Source organism: Mobula hypostoma, chromosome 24 (genome assembly GCF_963921235.1).
Source record: "Mobula hypostoma chromosome 24, sMobHyp1.1, whole genome shotgun sequence".
NCBI lineage: Eukaryota > Metazoa > Chordata > Chondrichthyes > Myliobatiformes > Myliobatidae > Mobula > Mobula hypostoma.
In genome coordinates, this window is record NC_086120.1 from 18,259,106 (window position 1) to 18,277,637 (window position 18,532).

The 18,532-nt window shown below is 37.4% G+C and overlaps 1 protein-coding gene across 3 annotated transcripts in view; it reads right to left on the reverse strand.

Moving 5' to 3' along the window:
* Positions 1 to 271: 271 nt before the first annotated feature.
* The window catches only part of LOC134337531 (phosphatidylinositol 4-phosphate 5-kinase type-1 gamma-like), a 184,547-nt gene continuing 166,286 nt past the window's right edge, over positions 272 to 18,532 (reverse strand). For 2 of the 3 annotated variants that reach the window (XM_063032622.1, XM_063032620.1), the window contains one exon: positions 272 to 12,623. In XM_063032622.1, coding sequence (XP_062888692.1) covers positions 12,621 to 12,623 — 3 coding nt within the window. In that variant the 3' untranslated portion in view covers positions 272 to 12,620. Of the gene's footprint in view, positions 12,624 to 16,154; positions 16,850 to 18,532 lie in introns of those variants that run through there. The other variant, XM_063032621.1, reaches the window with a different exon arrangement.

The following is an 18,532-nucleotide window of genomic DNA, read 5'->3' on the forward strand; positions in this document are numbered from 1 at the left end:
ATGGTCAGACTATTACAGACCAATTAAGTGAATGCATTATGAATGGAATTACTTTACATAGGCATGATTATTTGGAAGTTGTTGCCCAGTCAGAACTGAAAAAGAAACCCTTCAAATGTAAGGATTGGTAAAATTTATGTAACAGGAATTTATGTTCTCCAACACTGTAATTAGGGATTCGCATGTTGTTCTGATTGGTTCTTAAGAAGCACATTATTGAAAATGTTGAAGTGGATCAGGAATTAAAACAGATTTTAAAATGAGACTCCAGTCAGTCAGCAATGTAGTGTTTATTATAATGTTGATATTTCATAAGAAAAAAAACAGCAGCAAGAACAAAAGATCTATCAAACAAATTTCACTCAACTTCACAAACCTAATTGTTCAAATCAGGAATAAAAATATGTACTTGTCACCCATACTGTCCATTTTAATACAATGAGTTCATTTAAGTGCCTAGTCATTTGCCAGACTTGGAGTTGGGAAAAATGCTTTGAGCTTATTGAACAGTAAGGATTCAAAATGTCAATAAAGACAGATTCAAAAGAATATCGGTATGCAGTAGTAGTACTACTTCAACACACTAGCTGAATATTCATTAACTGAAATATGACTTATTGATCAGACATAATAATAAGCAGGTTCACACTGCTTATAGCTTATAACAACTGATTGTGAACTATTTGCCAGCTGACAGGCACTAATACAATAATCAATATCAAACAGTATTTGATGTAGAAATACATCAAAGAGGGGGAAATATTTCCATGGCTTTTTATGTACAGTCATTAACAAATAGTATATACAAAAATCTGCGTATATACAGAAGTTAGTTGAGCCCTGGGCCTGTAAGCTTTAATAACAATACAATAAGAAACAGATAACAGCATGTCACAGATACCCAATTTTAATTTTCCTGTCAAATAAATTTTGTGATAAGTATACTAGTCTGCTTCTCTGCAAATTTAAAGTAATATTCCATAATTTAAATTTACAAATGCTATAATTTTGCTGTAGTGCTGACAATGCTCAAATTTATTAAGTGAGATTTCCCAGAAGTAAACTTTAATTCCCACCGCAGCTTTGTCATGCTAGTGATACACATATAGCTACAATAAATAAGTGAGAGTTCTTCATTTTGCAAAGCGTCAATGCATGCAATCATTCTGGACAAAATGCAAACATGTTTAGCTGTTTTATTGCATCTCTGCTGATAGACAGTAATTACATCATAAACAAGATGGCAAATGCTGTAGGATGCTTATGGTGCCTTCACTCACTGATATTCTTCTTCGATAATTCTGGAAATGCTATAGGAAAATTCAATCTGATTAACCAGTTATGGAAGTACTGGGAAGGATTAACAGACCTATGCTAATTACCAAATTTACAGCAGTAACCATTGCTTTTCCCTCAACTTTGTCACCATGAATGAAAATGATCAATATAGGAGATAGCTTCACAGCAACTCTATGGTGACTTATCTATTTGGTCAGTAAAACTATCAGAATAATTATGTGAACTGGGAAGGTACAATGTTTAGACAGATGTTGTCCTGATCTAGAAGTTACTGAACATAATCAGGAGTAGAGAACGCAAATAATGTTATACTCACTGATCCAGGGGTATAATGACAAATGTGGAGGCCCTGCATATACCAATGATGATGGTAACACAGCATATATCTGGGTATTTCTAGTTTATATTGTTCAGCAATCTATTGTCTTTCCTAATCAAGTCAGCAATTTGTCAACAAGTCCCAACCTATAATAATCCCTGCCAAAAATTCAATAATGAACTGTTCTACAATACTCAAACCTCTGAGTAGATGATAAACAATTCAGGAGTAGAAATGAAGGAGCCAGGAATTAAATTAGAAGTCGAAAGGAGTTTGTAAACTCAAGTTGAGTACATTACCAGAGATGAAAATCATATTTGTAGTACTCCTTAGAGCATTGAAGTTTACGATGTGATTAAAACCACAAGTAATGAAACAATTACCTCAGTAACATTGCTCAATGTTACTTAAGCGGATGCATGTGTAGTCCTATTTTGTTTTTTTTGTAATATTGTACAGAAATTATATTTTTCTGGCAGATGTGTAATCCTGAAATTAGAGAGCAACAAGACTTCTCCCTGTCCTCTCCCATGCACTTCAAAGACAAAAAGAGACACTACGGCAAACAACTGGCTATGTCTACAATCACTAATCCTTGTATCAAGATTCCTACTACCTGTGATAGAATATAGAAAACATGATGAACTCAGGAGGAACATGGAGAATGCATGAAGAGGAGTGAAAAGTAAGTTTTACAACTACAACTTTAAATCTAACATTAGGAATGGAAGGTTTGCCTTAGATATTATTTTTATACGCTATTAAAATAATTTTTCTTGTATAAAACATTTATGATATTTGATGAAACTTTTATTTATTCTGGATCATTCTAGATTCATAACAATTTCAATTTCTGTTGTGAAAACTTCCCCAACCAAATTTTCTCCCAATCTTCTTTTAGTCATTGTTACCGCTGGTCAATAAGAGGAGTCTGGTCTAATCTAAAAGGCAAATATATGATAAAGTCTTAAGTGAATTGCAATGAAATAAGCAGAATGGTTTTGTCACTTGTTTTAGTCAATTGGTACAGTTTTTTTCTGTAGGAAATACTACATTTAAATCTAAAACATCATTACACTTCTAATTTTATCCTTCAAACTACTCCCACAGTCCTGTATTCATCAACATTAAATTGCTCAAAATATTTGATGCAGCCTGAGTTTGGGAGATAGGGTGTAGTAATGTTCTTGGATACTTCTCATCTTTAACCAGTTAAAAACAAGCCACACTCTATTGTACTCCTAGGGACAACTTTGATATTTGCTGAAAACGTACTAACTACTCAGCTGAATAAATAGCCTATTTTAAAACATTCCAAAAAATAACAAGCAGTGCTACTGTTGCTAATTATGCTACTGTTTACTCTTTTACTCCAAACCACCTTGCATGCAAAGGCACACAAATAAACTGGAATTACTCTGAGGTCAGTCTGAGATTGAACACAACTCCTCTATTGAGAATAGAGAGGAAAAATAAGACCAAAGTACTGTACATATAATCTCAGTAGGTTGGTTGCAGTTGTGTACTGTCACAGAAACTTTCGTGGCATTTTTTTAAATTTGCTACATTAATGCCATCAACTCCTGAAACAGCAATCATGTACAAATAGTAGCAATGTCAACTACTGTTGGCAGCCTTCTGTGCACATCGAAACCTGGTAACAAACTCAGGACAAAGTGAAAACAGTGATGGCAAGATAGATTAAAACAAACAGAAAAACATCCCTGATATAAAGGATTCTAATGTTTTTCCTCATTTTGACCTCACTGCAGCCCAACTAAAATGTGGACTTATCTTTATTAATCCTTGAAAACACAAGAAGCCACCACTATTGGTAAAATCTTCAATTAAAGAAATACACCCTAAAAGAAATATGCTTGTGATTGTACAATGTAAATTTAACAAGGAGGGAAACGAGTTGGTCACAGAACCTGCATTAATTCATGTTTAAACTAACTAGTTAGCAGTATTTTTATAGCAATATTGATTTAGGAAAAGTAAAAATATTGAGATTTTCTACACATTTATATAGAATATAGAATATTTAAGTTTCAGCAGATACTAAACAATGAGATATAGATTGTTTGATCTATTATGTAGACTCATAAGGCAAGGCCAACTTATAAAATCAGCAACTATTTCTTGCACCAACATTTACTGAATCTACAAGACAAAGAAAAGATGGTTAATTTTCTCTTCAAAATATACTTCTCCCTCCATCACGTAATGATTGCTTAGAAAATTCCTACTCTCTTTGTTCCTAAAACTCCATACAGATCAACATCTTATGGATTTACAGTCAATCTTAGAAAATCACCTGCAATAATTAGCGTTAATAGTTCATCCAAAATAGGTCCTGTGTATCAAATGAGTTAAAAACTATGTAACAAAAATTACTCAAAATTCACCACAGCCTATGAAATATACATAGTGACAGATGAATATTTCAAATGAAATCTTGTCTTTTTTTCCCCAAAACTGTTATCTGGTATGCTGTGTGTTCCTGGATTTTAAAATTCTCGACAAAACTGTTTTAAAAACATTTCAAAAGGGTAGATAAAGTTCATTTATCTAGTGCTTTACCACAATTCATGTCTCATAGTAGATCATATACAATGAATTACGATGAAATGCAATGACTGCAAGTGAAACAGCCTTTTCATATTCAGCAAGTTCCCACAGACAACAATTAGAGTTGTGTAGAGGCAAATTACACAGACTGAACTGAGACTCCTTCAATAGAGATTAATCAGATAATTATATAATATCCTCTATTCTATTCTTCCCATTTCCTGATAAGGGCACAAATGAGCTTCCATTTATATTGCATTTTTCATGCACTTTCATAATGGCCCAATGTACCCAAGGCCAATTAAGTAACTCTAATGTATAGATACTGCTGTAACGGAGGAAACCACTGCCACTTTCCACACAACCATAACATAAATATGATAGCTTTCCCATAATGCTCTGTGGAAGAAAATTGTAAGTTACAATAATTTTGAATTAAATGTTGTTGTCAAGCTTGACTAGCTAGATATTGCTTAAGATTTGGGTCATGAGGGTGATGGGATAAGAGGCAGACGCTGCCTTGCTTGTGTGAGCTAACAATAGTCCGACATAGATGATGCCAGTAATGAGATATTGTTAATCTTTTTCCAAGATTGCCTAGCAAGTAGAGGAATTAACTGTAGACACGTCTCTATTTTTGTGTATTGCGCGGGAACGTTAGTAATCTTGCTAATACCTAACAAGTGCCTTTGGATTCGCTGATCAAGTATGTTTAGCTGTTGGTTGCCCAAAATTTACTGTATAAATTCAAGATGTAACCTGACATTATCGGAGTCATAAAACAATGGCTCCCAGTGATCACGTAATAAAAGGTTAACTGTATACCGAGGTCTGTATCTTTATTTCTGTTCCCTAACAGAGTAAAGTCTCTCATAGTGATGAAATTCTTTTACAGTGAAGGTAAATTCTTTTACACATTCATTAAAGAATAAATTTTGGTTAGAATAATATTTTTAAACTCTTTGTATCTTTAGGATCCATCCAAAGGACAGTCAACGTAACCAAAATTCAGCAGCTCCGCAGTATGAGTTAGAAAGATAAAACATGGAAAGAGGCCTGCTGGTCCAATGAGTCCACACTGACCGTCAACCTCCTTTTTACACTAATACTATAGTTGAAAGGCAAAGAGAGATACATGCCAAATGTGGGCAAATAGGATTAGTGTAGATAAGTATCGTGGTGACACGGGTGAGGTGGTCTGAAAGGGCCTGCCTCTGTACTGTAAGATTCTATACATTGGTCCCATTTTGCTCACATTCTAACAAACCACCAAGATTTTACCACTCTCCTACACACCAAGGGCAATTTACGGTGCATAATTAACAAAACAACTTGCACATCTTTGAGATTTGGGAGGAAACAATAATGAGATAGAAATCCAGTTAGTCACAGAGAGAACATGCAAACTCCATATAGACCACAACCAAGATCAGGATTGCACTTTGGAGCATTTCTAGCTGCACCACTGTGCCTCCCCTGTTGCAATGGAGGATTGACCCAAATCACTTTTGCACTTATATCTCTGGAGCAGCACTTAAAAAAGCACCCAGCTGCAAATTTCACAGGGTGAGAGAGCTACTGGCATGCAAATTAAAACTATTTCTGCTAAATGACTTGTTTATATTACCCCTTATTTCTGATAACTCTTATAATTGGTAGTGAAATCTAATGACTAAAGGTTAATTTAAAACATCGAATTATTTTTAATGCCTTAAAAACTGAATTCTACACTTGTTTACCCTACTGTTTCACTTGGTGGCGCAATAACATCAGCTCTGGAGCGAAGGTTCCTGAGTTCGAATCCAAGCCAGGTTGAGCGTCGAGCTAGCAACTCGGTCTCGTAAAAACAAGAATAGCTTGCTACGGAAACACTGTCATGACGGTGCCCCAATAACTTCATTGCCAAGTTAAGGGGTATTCTTCTTCTTCTTTACCCTACTATTATTTCCCTCTAACTACGATAGCTGTTATTAACATAAACTTAAAAATTACAAACAAAATTACTTCATGTAGAAGAAAATATCAGGAACTTTACAAAAGCAGTTTTATTAACATGCAAATAGTAAATTCCTCAATAGCTGTTAACTAAGAATCCAATTTTGAATTATCTCAGGATGCAGGCAGAATCACATTTTCAGCTCAACTGTTAATTAAATATAAAATATACTAATGCTCCATAACCTATTGGTCTTCAAACAGAATTAAAACTACCCAAGGTTTCTGCCACTTTCTTTGATGTAAAAGGATTCCGTTTGCAAAGTATGCAGTTTTTAGTTCTGTGATAATACTAACTGTGACAATGACATGTTGATCCATATCTATATCAGGAAGACTTAATCTAATGGTAACTTTAATATAAGAGTTTTTGTTCCAGGTTTAAGTTACAACAGATAGTATTTCAGCTACCAATGTGTTGACATGCTGAGAATTTTAAATAAATGACATTAACATCAGAATCTGTTGAGTATATTCACTGCATAGGAGAGATTTTAATCCAGCTGCTTCTTTTTGTTGATTGGATTAATTTTTCCCACCTTTCCATTCCAATTCAAATCCCCTAATGTACTCAGCAAGGCCAGCTTGTATTTAGCTCAACAGTAATGTACTGGCCTTTATACCTCACTCTAGTGGCCATATCATATGGGAAATACAGAGTATGATAGCATAAACTGACAACATTGCAAACTGTCACTCATGGACAAGTAGCACTGGCTGATCATCTTTTCTCCTAAACCACAGTACTAAAGCCAGCTGAAAATGCTCCATGAAGACTAACTTTGGACAGCTCTGACATCCAACCTGGAGGGTGATTAGAACTACTTGGATCATTTATAATTTCTCTTTAAAAAAACACTCCCATCATTAAGGCATTCAAAAATAATTTCAGACAATTGATTCTTAAATTCATTGACTCATTTGGCACCATGAAAAAATGTACTTTATATAGTAACAAATGGGGACAAAATTGCTTGATACTTCAAAAACTCCATCCCATTTCAGAATTTAATATAATCACATTTCTGGGTGCAAAGGTATAATTTCAAAACTGAATGTAGCCATGAAAATCAATTTTCATTTGATTAAATACAAGCTATTAACAGAGGTCCAGAAGGTTGCAAAATACGTAAATATTCCTCACTATGGTAACTAATCCTCCACAGCATTATAAAGTATGCCCTCAAAATCATGAAAGAACAATTACAAAAAACAAGAATGAATCTATGTCCGTGCATCAAATAGTTGACAGGAGTTCATTCATATGTAGGGGATGCCAATCTGTTGGGTACCCTGGAAACAGCCTGTACAAAGCATTTGACTTGGGGATATATAAGTGATTCCAGCAAGTCAGAGCATCAGACTTCTGCCAGAAAAAGTAAATCACACAGATTAACTTACTTTGGGAAGGTATATTCATTCATTTTCATAAGAACCATGTGCACATACTTAGGATAAAAAGCAGTAAAGAAACACTGTAGGTACTTTGTGCTTCAATCATTAATTGACATTGACATTGGTCTGAGAAGGAAATGAATGTTGAAAATAGCAAAAAAGTCAATTATGTACAGATATATATTATACCCTTCAAAATATTTGCACAGTAGGTACATAGCTGGGATAAAACATGAAAACATAAACTGCTACAGTACAGTCTATTAAATCAATTTAGTAAGGGTTGTAAGGATACATTTCATATCCATCCACCAAGTGGAGAAATTGCTCAATAAATAACTGAATAAATAAATGAATTTTACGTATTGGATAATTCCACATTAAATCAGTTAATTCACATTATACAGATTTACACTTTATCACGGGCTCACAGCATGTGGATCAAATCAATCCCAAGTCCTCATAAACCAAACACATGGCATGTATGATTACTTAACATCTATAAAATGTGAAAATACATTTAAATGATATACTAAATACAAATAAATGGAGGATAAGGTGCAGATAAACTGCATCAGTGAAAAATATTGCAAAAGTACACCTCTCCAACCCTCTTTATCTGAATGGTATGAATGCTCATCTGTACTGAATCAATATATTATACCTCAGCCTCCATTGTTAGGGCGCTCCCAAATTCAGTACGTTAATAGAAGCTGAGCAAATTGGAAGCTGGAGTTAGCAATGACTTATCTTAATAGATTCTCACATTTCATCTAGTGACTTATAGCACCAGTGAATTTTTAAGCAAAATAAACGACAAGTCAATTTTAAAAACAAATGTATAGCACAAGAAATTCAAGCTGCAATAACAAAATGAGTACACATACACAGAGAAACACATTCAAGTATTCTTTTTCATATAAGATTTATACAAGTAATTATTTTTTGTTTTAGGATTAGAAAATGTTTAAATATTTTGTATTAAAACTAAGCTTTATTTATAATATTGCTTAACATCATGCCTTCAATGATAAAATACCTTTTTGCCAACAGCTACTGACTGCATGAGTTTGGTAATTCACGTAGTACTCAATAAACTTTTGGTAATACCATTAATTGTTAATCCTTTAGTGTGGTCGACAATATAAATTAATGGCACAGAGCATGCTGTAGCAGGATGCAACAATCAGCATAAAAATAGACTGAAATAATCACCAAATAAACTTACAAACCAGCAATATAAAACTCACTGTGACCTTTAAATATTAAGTTAATGTGCAATTTAGACAGCTGTCAAAAACCAATTGGGCTTCTCTAGTTTAGATTATCTTGAATTATTAATTCATTAAGACTCTTATTGCCAAACAAATATCCAGTAAACTACTGTATATTCAACCTGAGTATCAGAAGAATTATCTTCTATTTTATATTTTCAATGTAAATGGAAAGATAGTCTGTACTGGAAACAGTGAGAATGATACAGTTGATACAAATTAAAAGCTGTACACTACCCAATGAATTTAACTCTAGACGCAGCAACAAGCAGAAGCAAATGCAAATCTTACATTTCTACAGGGTGAGGAACATCAACTAAATGGAGCAATCAGAGGGGTCAATATTGGTTTCCTTAAGGTAAAGCAGAGGAATTGAACAGAGGTATTTAAGACTCTGGATTTGATAGTGAAACTATATTGAGTGTAAGGTGGATCAGTAACCTGGAGTCACCCATGTGGGGTAACTGGAAAAGTCTTAAGAGCAAGATGAGATTTAAAAGAAATCTTGACTTAAGGTGACTTTGATTACAGAAAAGGGTGCTAAAAGCAAATTTAATAGTTTCTTTTAAAAAGGGAATTGCTACATTGTTGAAAAAGAAAATAAAAATCATTGCTTTTTAATAATTTGCTCTTTAGTTTTTAATTTATTCTTTCAATGATCTAGCATTAGCACAACAGAGTGAACCAGCCTTTCTCCATGAATCATTTCCTTGAATGCCCCAAAGTAGATTCTTAACTGAAAGACCTGCTTTTTTTTCCAAAATGTACTCACTTCTGTATAAGCAAACACAACAGGATGCCTCACATAAGATCTCAAAAGCACCAATGAGACTCAATTATTAATCTGCTTATGGTATTATAAGTTGAATAATATTAGCTAGGAGAGAAGCAAATGTTTCTCTTCACAGAGCTACAGGGCCTCTTATGTCCATGAAATGAGACAAAGGATTTTATCTGAAAAAATTGTACCTCTGACATTGCAGCACTCCTTCCATATTGCACTGAAATGACTTTCTTGATTGAATGCTATAACTGTGGAATGAACTCAAATGCACAAGGTTCTGATTGAATATAGAGAATACCATGTTATAGCCAAGATGACAATTTTACAATAGATGACAAACTCTATCTTGAACACAAGATATACTAAAATATGTTTCACCCAATATTTATAGAATTAGATTCCCATAAGGACCACTGGTTTGGGGCTACAGCTTATTTAGTATTTCTACATACATCTTTGTGATAAATATTCAATCTCCTTTCCATGGAACCTGCAACACTGCAATGCATAAAGCTTCATGTGTATGAATTGGTACGCAAATACAACAGTAGCAGCTTATTCTTTAAACTTTCCAAGAGGTACAATAAAATCTATAACTTGGAGGCTTCTCTTGATCTTGAGAGAGTTCAGTAGTGCAGAAAGGGCAACCCCAGGAGTCTCTTCATAGTCAGTCCCTCAGTATCCAATATGACTGGCTTCCATTTCAATTCTGTTGGTTCTGAGGTGGATGATGTGGGACACACATATTATACCACAAATGGGGCAAGTGATGCATGGCAGGGCACAAATGGGTGGTGAGAGAAGTGTGCACTCCTTCTGTCTTTTCCTCTGGACTTTTAGTACGTACTGCCAACACACGGACTCATGATTCTCAATAGCATCATGAATGGTCCTTCCCCATCTTGCAATCAAGGGTCAGGGATAGTGGGCAGTGGGTGTGTTATACCTTTTCCAAGGAAACTTTGAGAAAATTCTGGAACCCTTCCTCCATCCACCTGGTAATCCAAGAATCTATATAATTCTAGGAAAGTAAAATTGGAGCTAACTCGCTCAAAGCTTAAAAAAAATCTCTAATTCTGCTATATTGGTCAATCGTGTGATGCTTGTATATTTCCAGTTACCAGCCTCAGATTCCAGGAATCCACATATTCAAGTAATACACAAATCTTAACAATTTGCTGTGTGCTACAGTCCTCACAGTCAATTAAAAAAATAATTCCATTCACTCATAAATTGCTTATATCAAGAGATCTGGAAATTAGAATTTACACCAGTAAGATAGCATAGCTAAAATTAGACAGTTTCATACATTCAGACCAAATATCAAGCAGAACAAACCAGTGATTAAAAGAATTACATATAAATGCTACTGAGTTCCCAGGGCTTATAAAGTAGTACTGACATCCCTAAATTTTTTGGAGAATGACATGTTGGAGGTGGTGGGGGTGAACTGGCAGTTAAAAAAAAACAAAGAATAGGTAATGTAGGGGTTTTTTAAAAAATGACGGATGAGTTGAGAGATGTCAGTTAGTCATACCTATCTATCCATTTTGGAATCAGCATTAGGAATGTAACACACATGACAAAATAAATATCTGAAAAATTATAATAGGAAAGAAAGATGCGCAGTTTGCAAACTGAGGAGATAGTCTGACTACTGCAGCAGCCTATTTCATGGCCACTTCAATGCAATGTTTATAAATGAAAGAAAATTTGTCATATATACATATATAGCAATTTATCATACAACGCACAGATTAAATGTTTGGATTATAGCCATATAATTTTCTAAAAATTCAAAACATAAAAACTTGTAACTTGCAATTTTGAGACCAAACTAGAAACACATCTAGGAGAGTATAGTCTGTTAGGAAAGCATAATTGCCTAGTACATATACTTTGGAAACGTTCATTTCACAGGATGGTTTGTTCCTTAGCTTAGTGATGAGGTGGCGTTATTGCAGTTTATATAAACTATACCACACAAATAGCCTATGCTGTACATGATACAAATACTTAAACTATATTGAGGAATCATTACTTTGCATCTAATCTGCTGATTCAGACAGTGTCTGAGTCCTTGGGGAAGTTTTGCACTGCACACAAAATATATCCCTCGTCAAAAAAGAATCACAATTTCAAAAAAATACATACAGCTTTAAAAATAAATTGGTTTAAATACATGTGGAATTTTTAGCTCAAGTGACAATACTGATTCACCTTCCAGACCCCACCCCATGATGATTCTTGCCCTAATGCCATAGTCCGTGAAAAATTTGTAAAATAGATAAGAACCACATGTTAATTGTAGATAAGGAAACATACTTTTATCATCTGAGACATGTTTAGTTATGCATTGTGCTTCCATGTTTATAGCTACCATTGTTTATGTATAACTTAGCTTCCTACTTCCTTTAAGCAAATAAAACTATGGTTTTTTAATACCAAAGGGAAAATAACCTCAGCACAAAAAGTTAAGCTTGATTGCTTACAAGTGAATCACACAACTGGAAACATTACCAAATGATGCGTTGGTCTTGGATATTAACAACATAACATACATTCACTAATAGGTTGATTGTGGCACTCTGCAATCAATTTGTGTCAAGAAAACGTCTAATCAACCACACTTCAGAAGGACATAGGCTAAAGAACAGTGATCTGTCACTGACAAAAAATGACCACATAGAACCACAAGATACGGTTGCTGTGTGAGCAGAGCTGTGCAGAAACATTGTTAACAAATACCACTGCACCCACTCCCACCATGCCCCCCTCCCAGAAGATTCAGAGATCCCATTCTACCAAATTGATCTCTGCTCCAGCTGTTTCCTTTGCTTGAGTTTCACATTCTGCATGTCATCACACAGAACCCAGCTACAATAAGCGATGTTGTTGTATCATTCTGATGACGTTGCTTCTAACCAAGTTGTTCCTCTGGAAGAACTTCCTTCTTTATTCTTCAAAAATGATCTGCATAGATTTACTGATTGAAAACAAAATAAGAGATATGAAACTTAATTGCAGGCTTCAAAATGAGCATGTATTCATTACTGTGAGGTGAGGGGGGGGGTGCTAGCTCTTGATTTATAGATTCCAGCGTTCTTAGTGACCATTTGTCATGTCAATCATTAAGATACAGAAGACTAAACAATTATGGATGACAATCAAAAGAAAGAGACATCTTTTTCTAGCTGCCACCACACCACAACTCATACATTTTAATAGCAATAAAGAGAGATATTACTGAATATCCTCCCCACACCCCACCACCACCACCAGGTCTGTAGTCAATTATGGCATCTTTACTGCTGCATAACTTGGGGTCAACTAAAGCATTAGTGACAAGGATCAAATTTAACACTATCCTGATGCAATTACTTAAGACACTGAGGCACCTTAAGAGGAGCCAGATGAAAAAGGTCAATTCTTTTCAGCTGATTTTTTTTTAAATGAGAAGGTAACTTTCAGTCACATTGCTCACTGTGCTGGCTTGGGGTACAAATAGGGGTAATTTATTTACTATTTGGCACAAAGATTAAAGCTTGACTGGTATTCCTTCACCACAAAAACATGAAGGGAATGGCAGTACTAGTTTCAGATATAATGGTTAATTTATTGCTGCTGATAAAATTAATATTTATGTTACATATCACAAAATACTTGGTATTATTCTGAAAGGAAGTGTTAAATCTGTCTACCCATAGTAACCTTTCACCCGCTGGTTATTATTTAATTACTTATACCTTAAAATATGAAGATTCTAGTTCCAAAGCCCTCTGAAAAAAGGCTGGCCTAAAGGTTCGCAGCCTATGGAAAAATTTTCATGTCATTTCTGTCGTAAATGGGCAGCTCTGAATTGTTTTTTAAACTTTAACTCCCAGTTCTAGAATCTCCCATAAGAAAACCCTTTTAACATCCAACTTCAAGATCCTCAGGATTTTTTTATGAATCAACAGTCCCTTCCAACCTCTGGTGAATACAAGCCAAGCTTCAAAACAATCTGCCTATCTATATGACTGTGTCATTCATTCATCCCTTCCCACCTACCTCTCGCTGTCTCCTAGTATTTTCCCTGCAACCATAGGAGATGCAACATTTGTCCTTGACCTCAAATTCATGTGCACCTCTTCCAACCTGGTCTACTGCATTTCACTGCTCACGACGTGGCCTCCTCCACATCAGTAAGACCAAATATACACTAGGCGACAGTTTTGCAGAGCACCTGTGCTTTGTCTGCAGTGGTTATCTTGAGCTCCGGTTGCATGTCATTTCAGTTCTTCTTCCAATTCCCAAACCAACTGGTACACCCTCTGCTTCATCCACTGCTGCAGTGAGACCAAACACAAACTAAAAGAACACTACCTCATATTTTGCTTGAGTAACTTACAACCCAATAGAATGAACATTGAATTTTACAGTTTGAGCTTATCTCACCAAACCACCCAGGTTTTCTCATCCTCCTTCTGCCCATTACCGCCTCCTCTCACTTCATCTGGTTCCAACTATCATTTACCAGATGCTGTTCTACCTCTCAGCTATACTCGACATCTTTCCCTTTCTCCTCACCTTCCCAACCACCCCCTGGTCCTGATGCAGGGTCTCAATCCAATATGTCATCCTATCCCTTTTGGTTCTGCAGATGCTCTTTGATCCAGTTCTTTGAACTGATTATATGTTTAGTTGCCTATTCCAGGTATTATTTCGATAAACCTTCTCTGAAATGTTTCCAACATACTTCTTTAAATAAAGACGAACTTCCAGATGTTACCTCAGCAATGCTTAATATAAATGAAGCACAGCCTCTTTACTTCTGTATTCAATTCCGTTCACAATCAACAATAACATTGTTAGCATTCCAATTATTATTACTCAATTACTCCCCCTCCCTCTCGTACTCCATCCGTTATTTATTTTTATACACACATTCTTTCTCTCACTCTCCTTTTTCTCCTTCTGTCCCTCTGACTATACCCCTTGCCCATCCTCTGGTTCCCCCCCCCACCCCTTGTCTTTCTCCCCAGACCTCCTGTCCCATGATCCTCTCATATCCCCTTTGCCAATCACCTGTCCAGCTCTTGGCTCCATTCCTCCCCCTCCTGTCTTCTCCAATCATTTTGTATCTCCTCCTCCCCTTCCCGCTTTCAAATCTTTTACTAACTCTTCCTTCAGTTAGTCCTGACGAAGGGTCTCGGCCTGAAACGTCGACTGTACCTCTTCCTAGAGATGCTGCCTGGCCTGCTGCGTTCACCAGCAACTTTGATGTGTGTTGCTTGAATTTCCAGCATCTGCAGAATTCCTGTTGTTTACTCAATTACTATTATGTGTTTACAAGCTTTTTGCAAATCATACACCAGGACACTAAGATCCTTCTGCACCTCAAGCTCCGCAATCTCCAAGCACTTTGAATAACATACTTAAAAAAATATTTTTCCTGCAAAAATAGGCAACTTCACATCTTCCCACATCCTACTCTATTTACCATATTTTTATCTACTTACTTAACCTATCCATGTCCTTTAGTGACCCCCTTAACAGTACTGTGCAAAAGTCTTAGATACTATCGTACTTTTTCCACAGTACTGAAGTAATTTTATGTACTGCACTGCACTACTGCCACAAAAATAGTTTCATGACATATGTGAGTGATGATAACTGGATTCTTACATAAGCCTGTATTGTGGACTGAGAGTGGGAAGGGGGCAGGGAAAGGGGAATCATGATTGGGAAAAGGGGAAAGGAGCAGGAAGCACCAGAAAGACATTCTGTAATGATGAATAAACCAATTGTTTGGAATCAAATGACCTTGCCTGGTGTCTCAGAGCTGGGTGTGTCTACACCCGTGCTACCCACCCCCCACCCTGGCACTCCTTCTCCACCATCTGTCCTACACCCCTCATCCAGTGCTCCACCCTCATCATTCCCAACATCTTTTGCTCCCACCAGATTTACAAACTCACTTTCTGCTCCACATTGACAAATACAGCACCATGCAAAAGTCTTAGGCACCCAAGTTATAGAAACAGTGGACTTTATCAGCGGTGAGAGCAGAGCACAGCGACAAGGTGTCTTGAAAGTTGGCGACGTTTGTTTAAAAGGAGAGCTTCGCAGGCATTCGGGCTCATCCTGGAGCCAAATCAGCAGCGGGAGCAGAGCACAGCAAATTAAATAAAAGTACAGAAGGGACAAGGGGGGCGGCCATTGTTGGGAGTAGGCCAGTGGTGAGAGTAGGAGTGTCAGGCTTTGGCTCAAAGGAGGCTTCAGCTCGAAAGAGATGTTGGCTCTGGGTAAGTTTCTGTTAAGGTTCCCTTTTTTTTCCCCTTTTTCTTACTGTACCTAGTATAGTAAATGGCCATTGCGTGTTCTTCATGCCAGATGTTGGAATCCTGGGAGACCCAGAGTCTCTCAGGGAACTACATCTGTGTGAAGTGCATCCAGTTCCTTGAAGTGTAATGATTTCTGGAGCAGCAGCTGGATGATCCTTGGCTTGTACGGGAGAGTAAAGAGGTAATCCATCAGAGTTACAGGGAAGTATTATGATTATGATTATGAGGACACGCAGTCCCCTTTTATTGTCATGCATTAAGAAATGATAAAAATGTTTTTCCAGAATGATATCACGAAAACACATGACAAACAGACTTAAAAACTAACAAAAACCACATAATTATAACATATAGTTACAACCTGCAAAGCAATACCGTAATTTGATAAGAACAGACCATGGCACGGTAAAAGTCTCAAAGTCTCTCGAAAGTCCCATTATCTCACGCAGGCGGTAAACCTCCAGCACCGCCAACTTGCCGATGCAGCATCCTGGAAGCATCCGACTACAGTCCGACTCAGAGTCTGTCCGAAAAACTCTGAGCCTCCGACCACCTCCTGACACCGAGCACCATCACTGCTGAGCGCTTTGATCCCAACCCCGGCCCCGGCAACAGGCGATACGCAAAGCCGAGGATTTGGGGCCCACGTCTCCGGAGATTCTCGATCGCACAGTAGCAACGGCAGTGAAGCAGGCATTTCAGAAGTTACTCCAGATGTTCCTCTGCGCTTCTCATGGCTGTCTCCATCAAATCTGGATTGTGCACGGCACTCCTAGTTACACATATCGATATCATTTGGAACGGCCACACGCGCTGCGTCGCCCCACCATCTTCTCCTTATAAATCGTAGTCACCCCAAAGTTACAGTAGGCGAGTAGCTGAGTGACTGTCATGAGAAATGGAAATGTGAACAGGCAGCTAGAAGAGCACCCCTGTGGCCATTCCCCTCAATAATAAGTACACCATTTTGGATACTGTTGTGGGGGATGACTTCGCAGGGAAATGCCATGGAGACCATGTTATTGGCACTGAGCATGGGTCCATGGTGCAGAAGGGAAAGAGGGAGAAGAGGGGAGCAGTAGTGATAGGGGATTCAATAGCCAGAGGAACAGACGGGAGATTCTGTGGATGCGAATGGTCCACCCGGATGCTATGTTGTCTTCCGGATGCCAGGGTCAGGGACGTCTTGGATTGCATCCACAGCATTTTTGAGAGGGAGGGAGAACAGTCACACTTTGGTACATATTGGTACCAATGACATAGGAAGTTAAAGCAAAGTCGTCCTGAGGAGAGAATTGAGAGAGGTAGGCAGAAATCTGAGAAGCAGAACCTCCAGGGCAGTAATCACTGGATACCTACCTGAACCACACACCAGTGAGGGTAGAAACAGGATGATTTCACAGGTATGTATGTGGCTGAGAAGCTGGTGCAAAGGACAGGGCTTCAGGTCCTTAGGTGATTGGGTTCTCTTCTTGGGGAGGTATGACCTGTAGAAAAGTGACAGTTTGCACCTGAACCAAGGGGGGGGGGCAATATTCTCCCGGGCAGGTTTGTCAGAGCTTTGAGGAAGGTTTAAAGTAATTTGGCAGGGGGTGGGAGCTGGAGTTAAAGGACTCAGGATAGGACGGATAGTAAAAAAGCAAAGATAGCCTGCAGTCAGACTGTTAGGAAGGGCAGGCAGATGATAGGACAAAATTGCAGCCACCAGGTTGAGTATCAGTGCATTAGGGATGCAGAATCAAAAAGGATAGCAAATACAGTACTCAAAATGCTATATCTGAATGCATTCAGATAAGAAATAAGATGGATGATCCTGTTGCACTATTACAGATTGTCAGGTATGATGTTGTGGCTGAAGGGGGTTGTAGTCGGGATCTGAATATCCTAGGTTACAGTTGTATTAGAGGGATAGGAGGCAGGCAAAGTGGGTGGTGTGGCTCTGCCGGTAAAGGATGGCATCAAATCAGTAGAAAGATGTGACATAGGATAGGAAGATGTTGAATCTTTGAGGGTTGAGTTAAGAAACTACAAGGGTAAAAGGGCCCTGATGGCAGTTATATACAGGCCTCCCAACAGTAGCTGGAATGTGGACCACAGAATAAAACAGGAAATAAGAAAGGTGTGTCAAAAGGAAATATTATGATAGTCATGGGAGATTTTAACGTGCAGGTCAATTGGGAAAATCAAGTTGGTAATAGATCTCAAGAGGGGGAGTTTGTTCAATGCCTACGAGATGGCTTTCTAAAGCAGCTTGTTGTTGAGCCTACCAGGGGTTCAGCTATTTTGCATTGGGTATTATGTAATGAATCAGAGGTGATCAGGGAGCTTGAGGTAAAATAACCCTTAGGAGACAATGATCACAATGTGATTGAGTTCAATTTGAAATTTGATAGGGAGAAAGTAAAGTCTGATGGAACAGTATTTCAGTGGAGTACAGGAAATTACAGTGGCATGATAGAGGAGTTGGCCAAAGTAAACTGGAAGGAGATGCTGGCGGGGATGACAGCAGAGCAGCAATGGCTTGAGTTTCTAGAAAAACTGAGGAAGGTGCAGGACAGATGTATTCCAA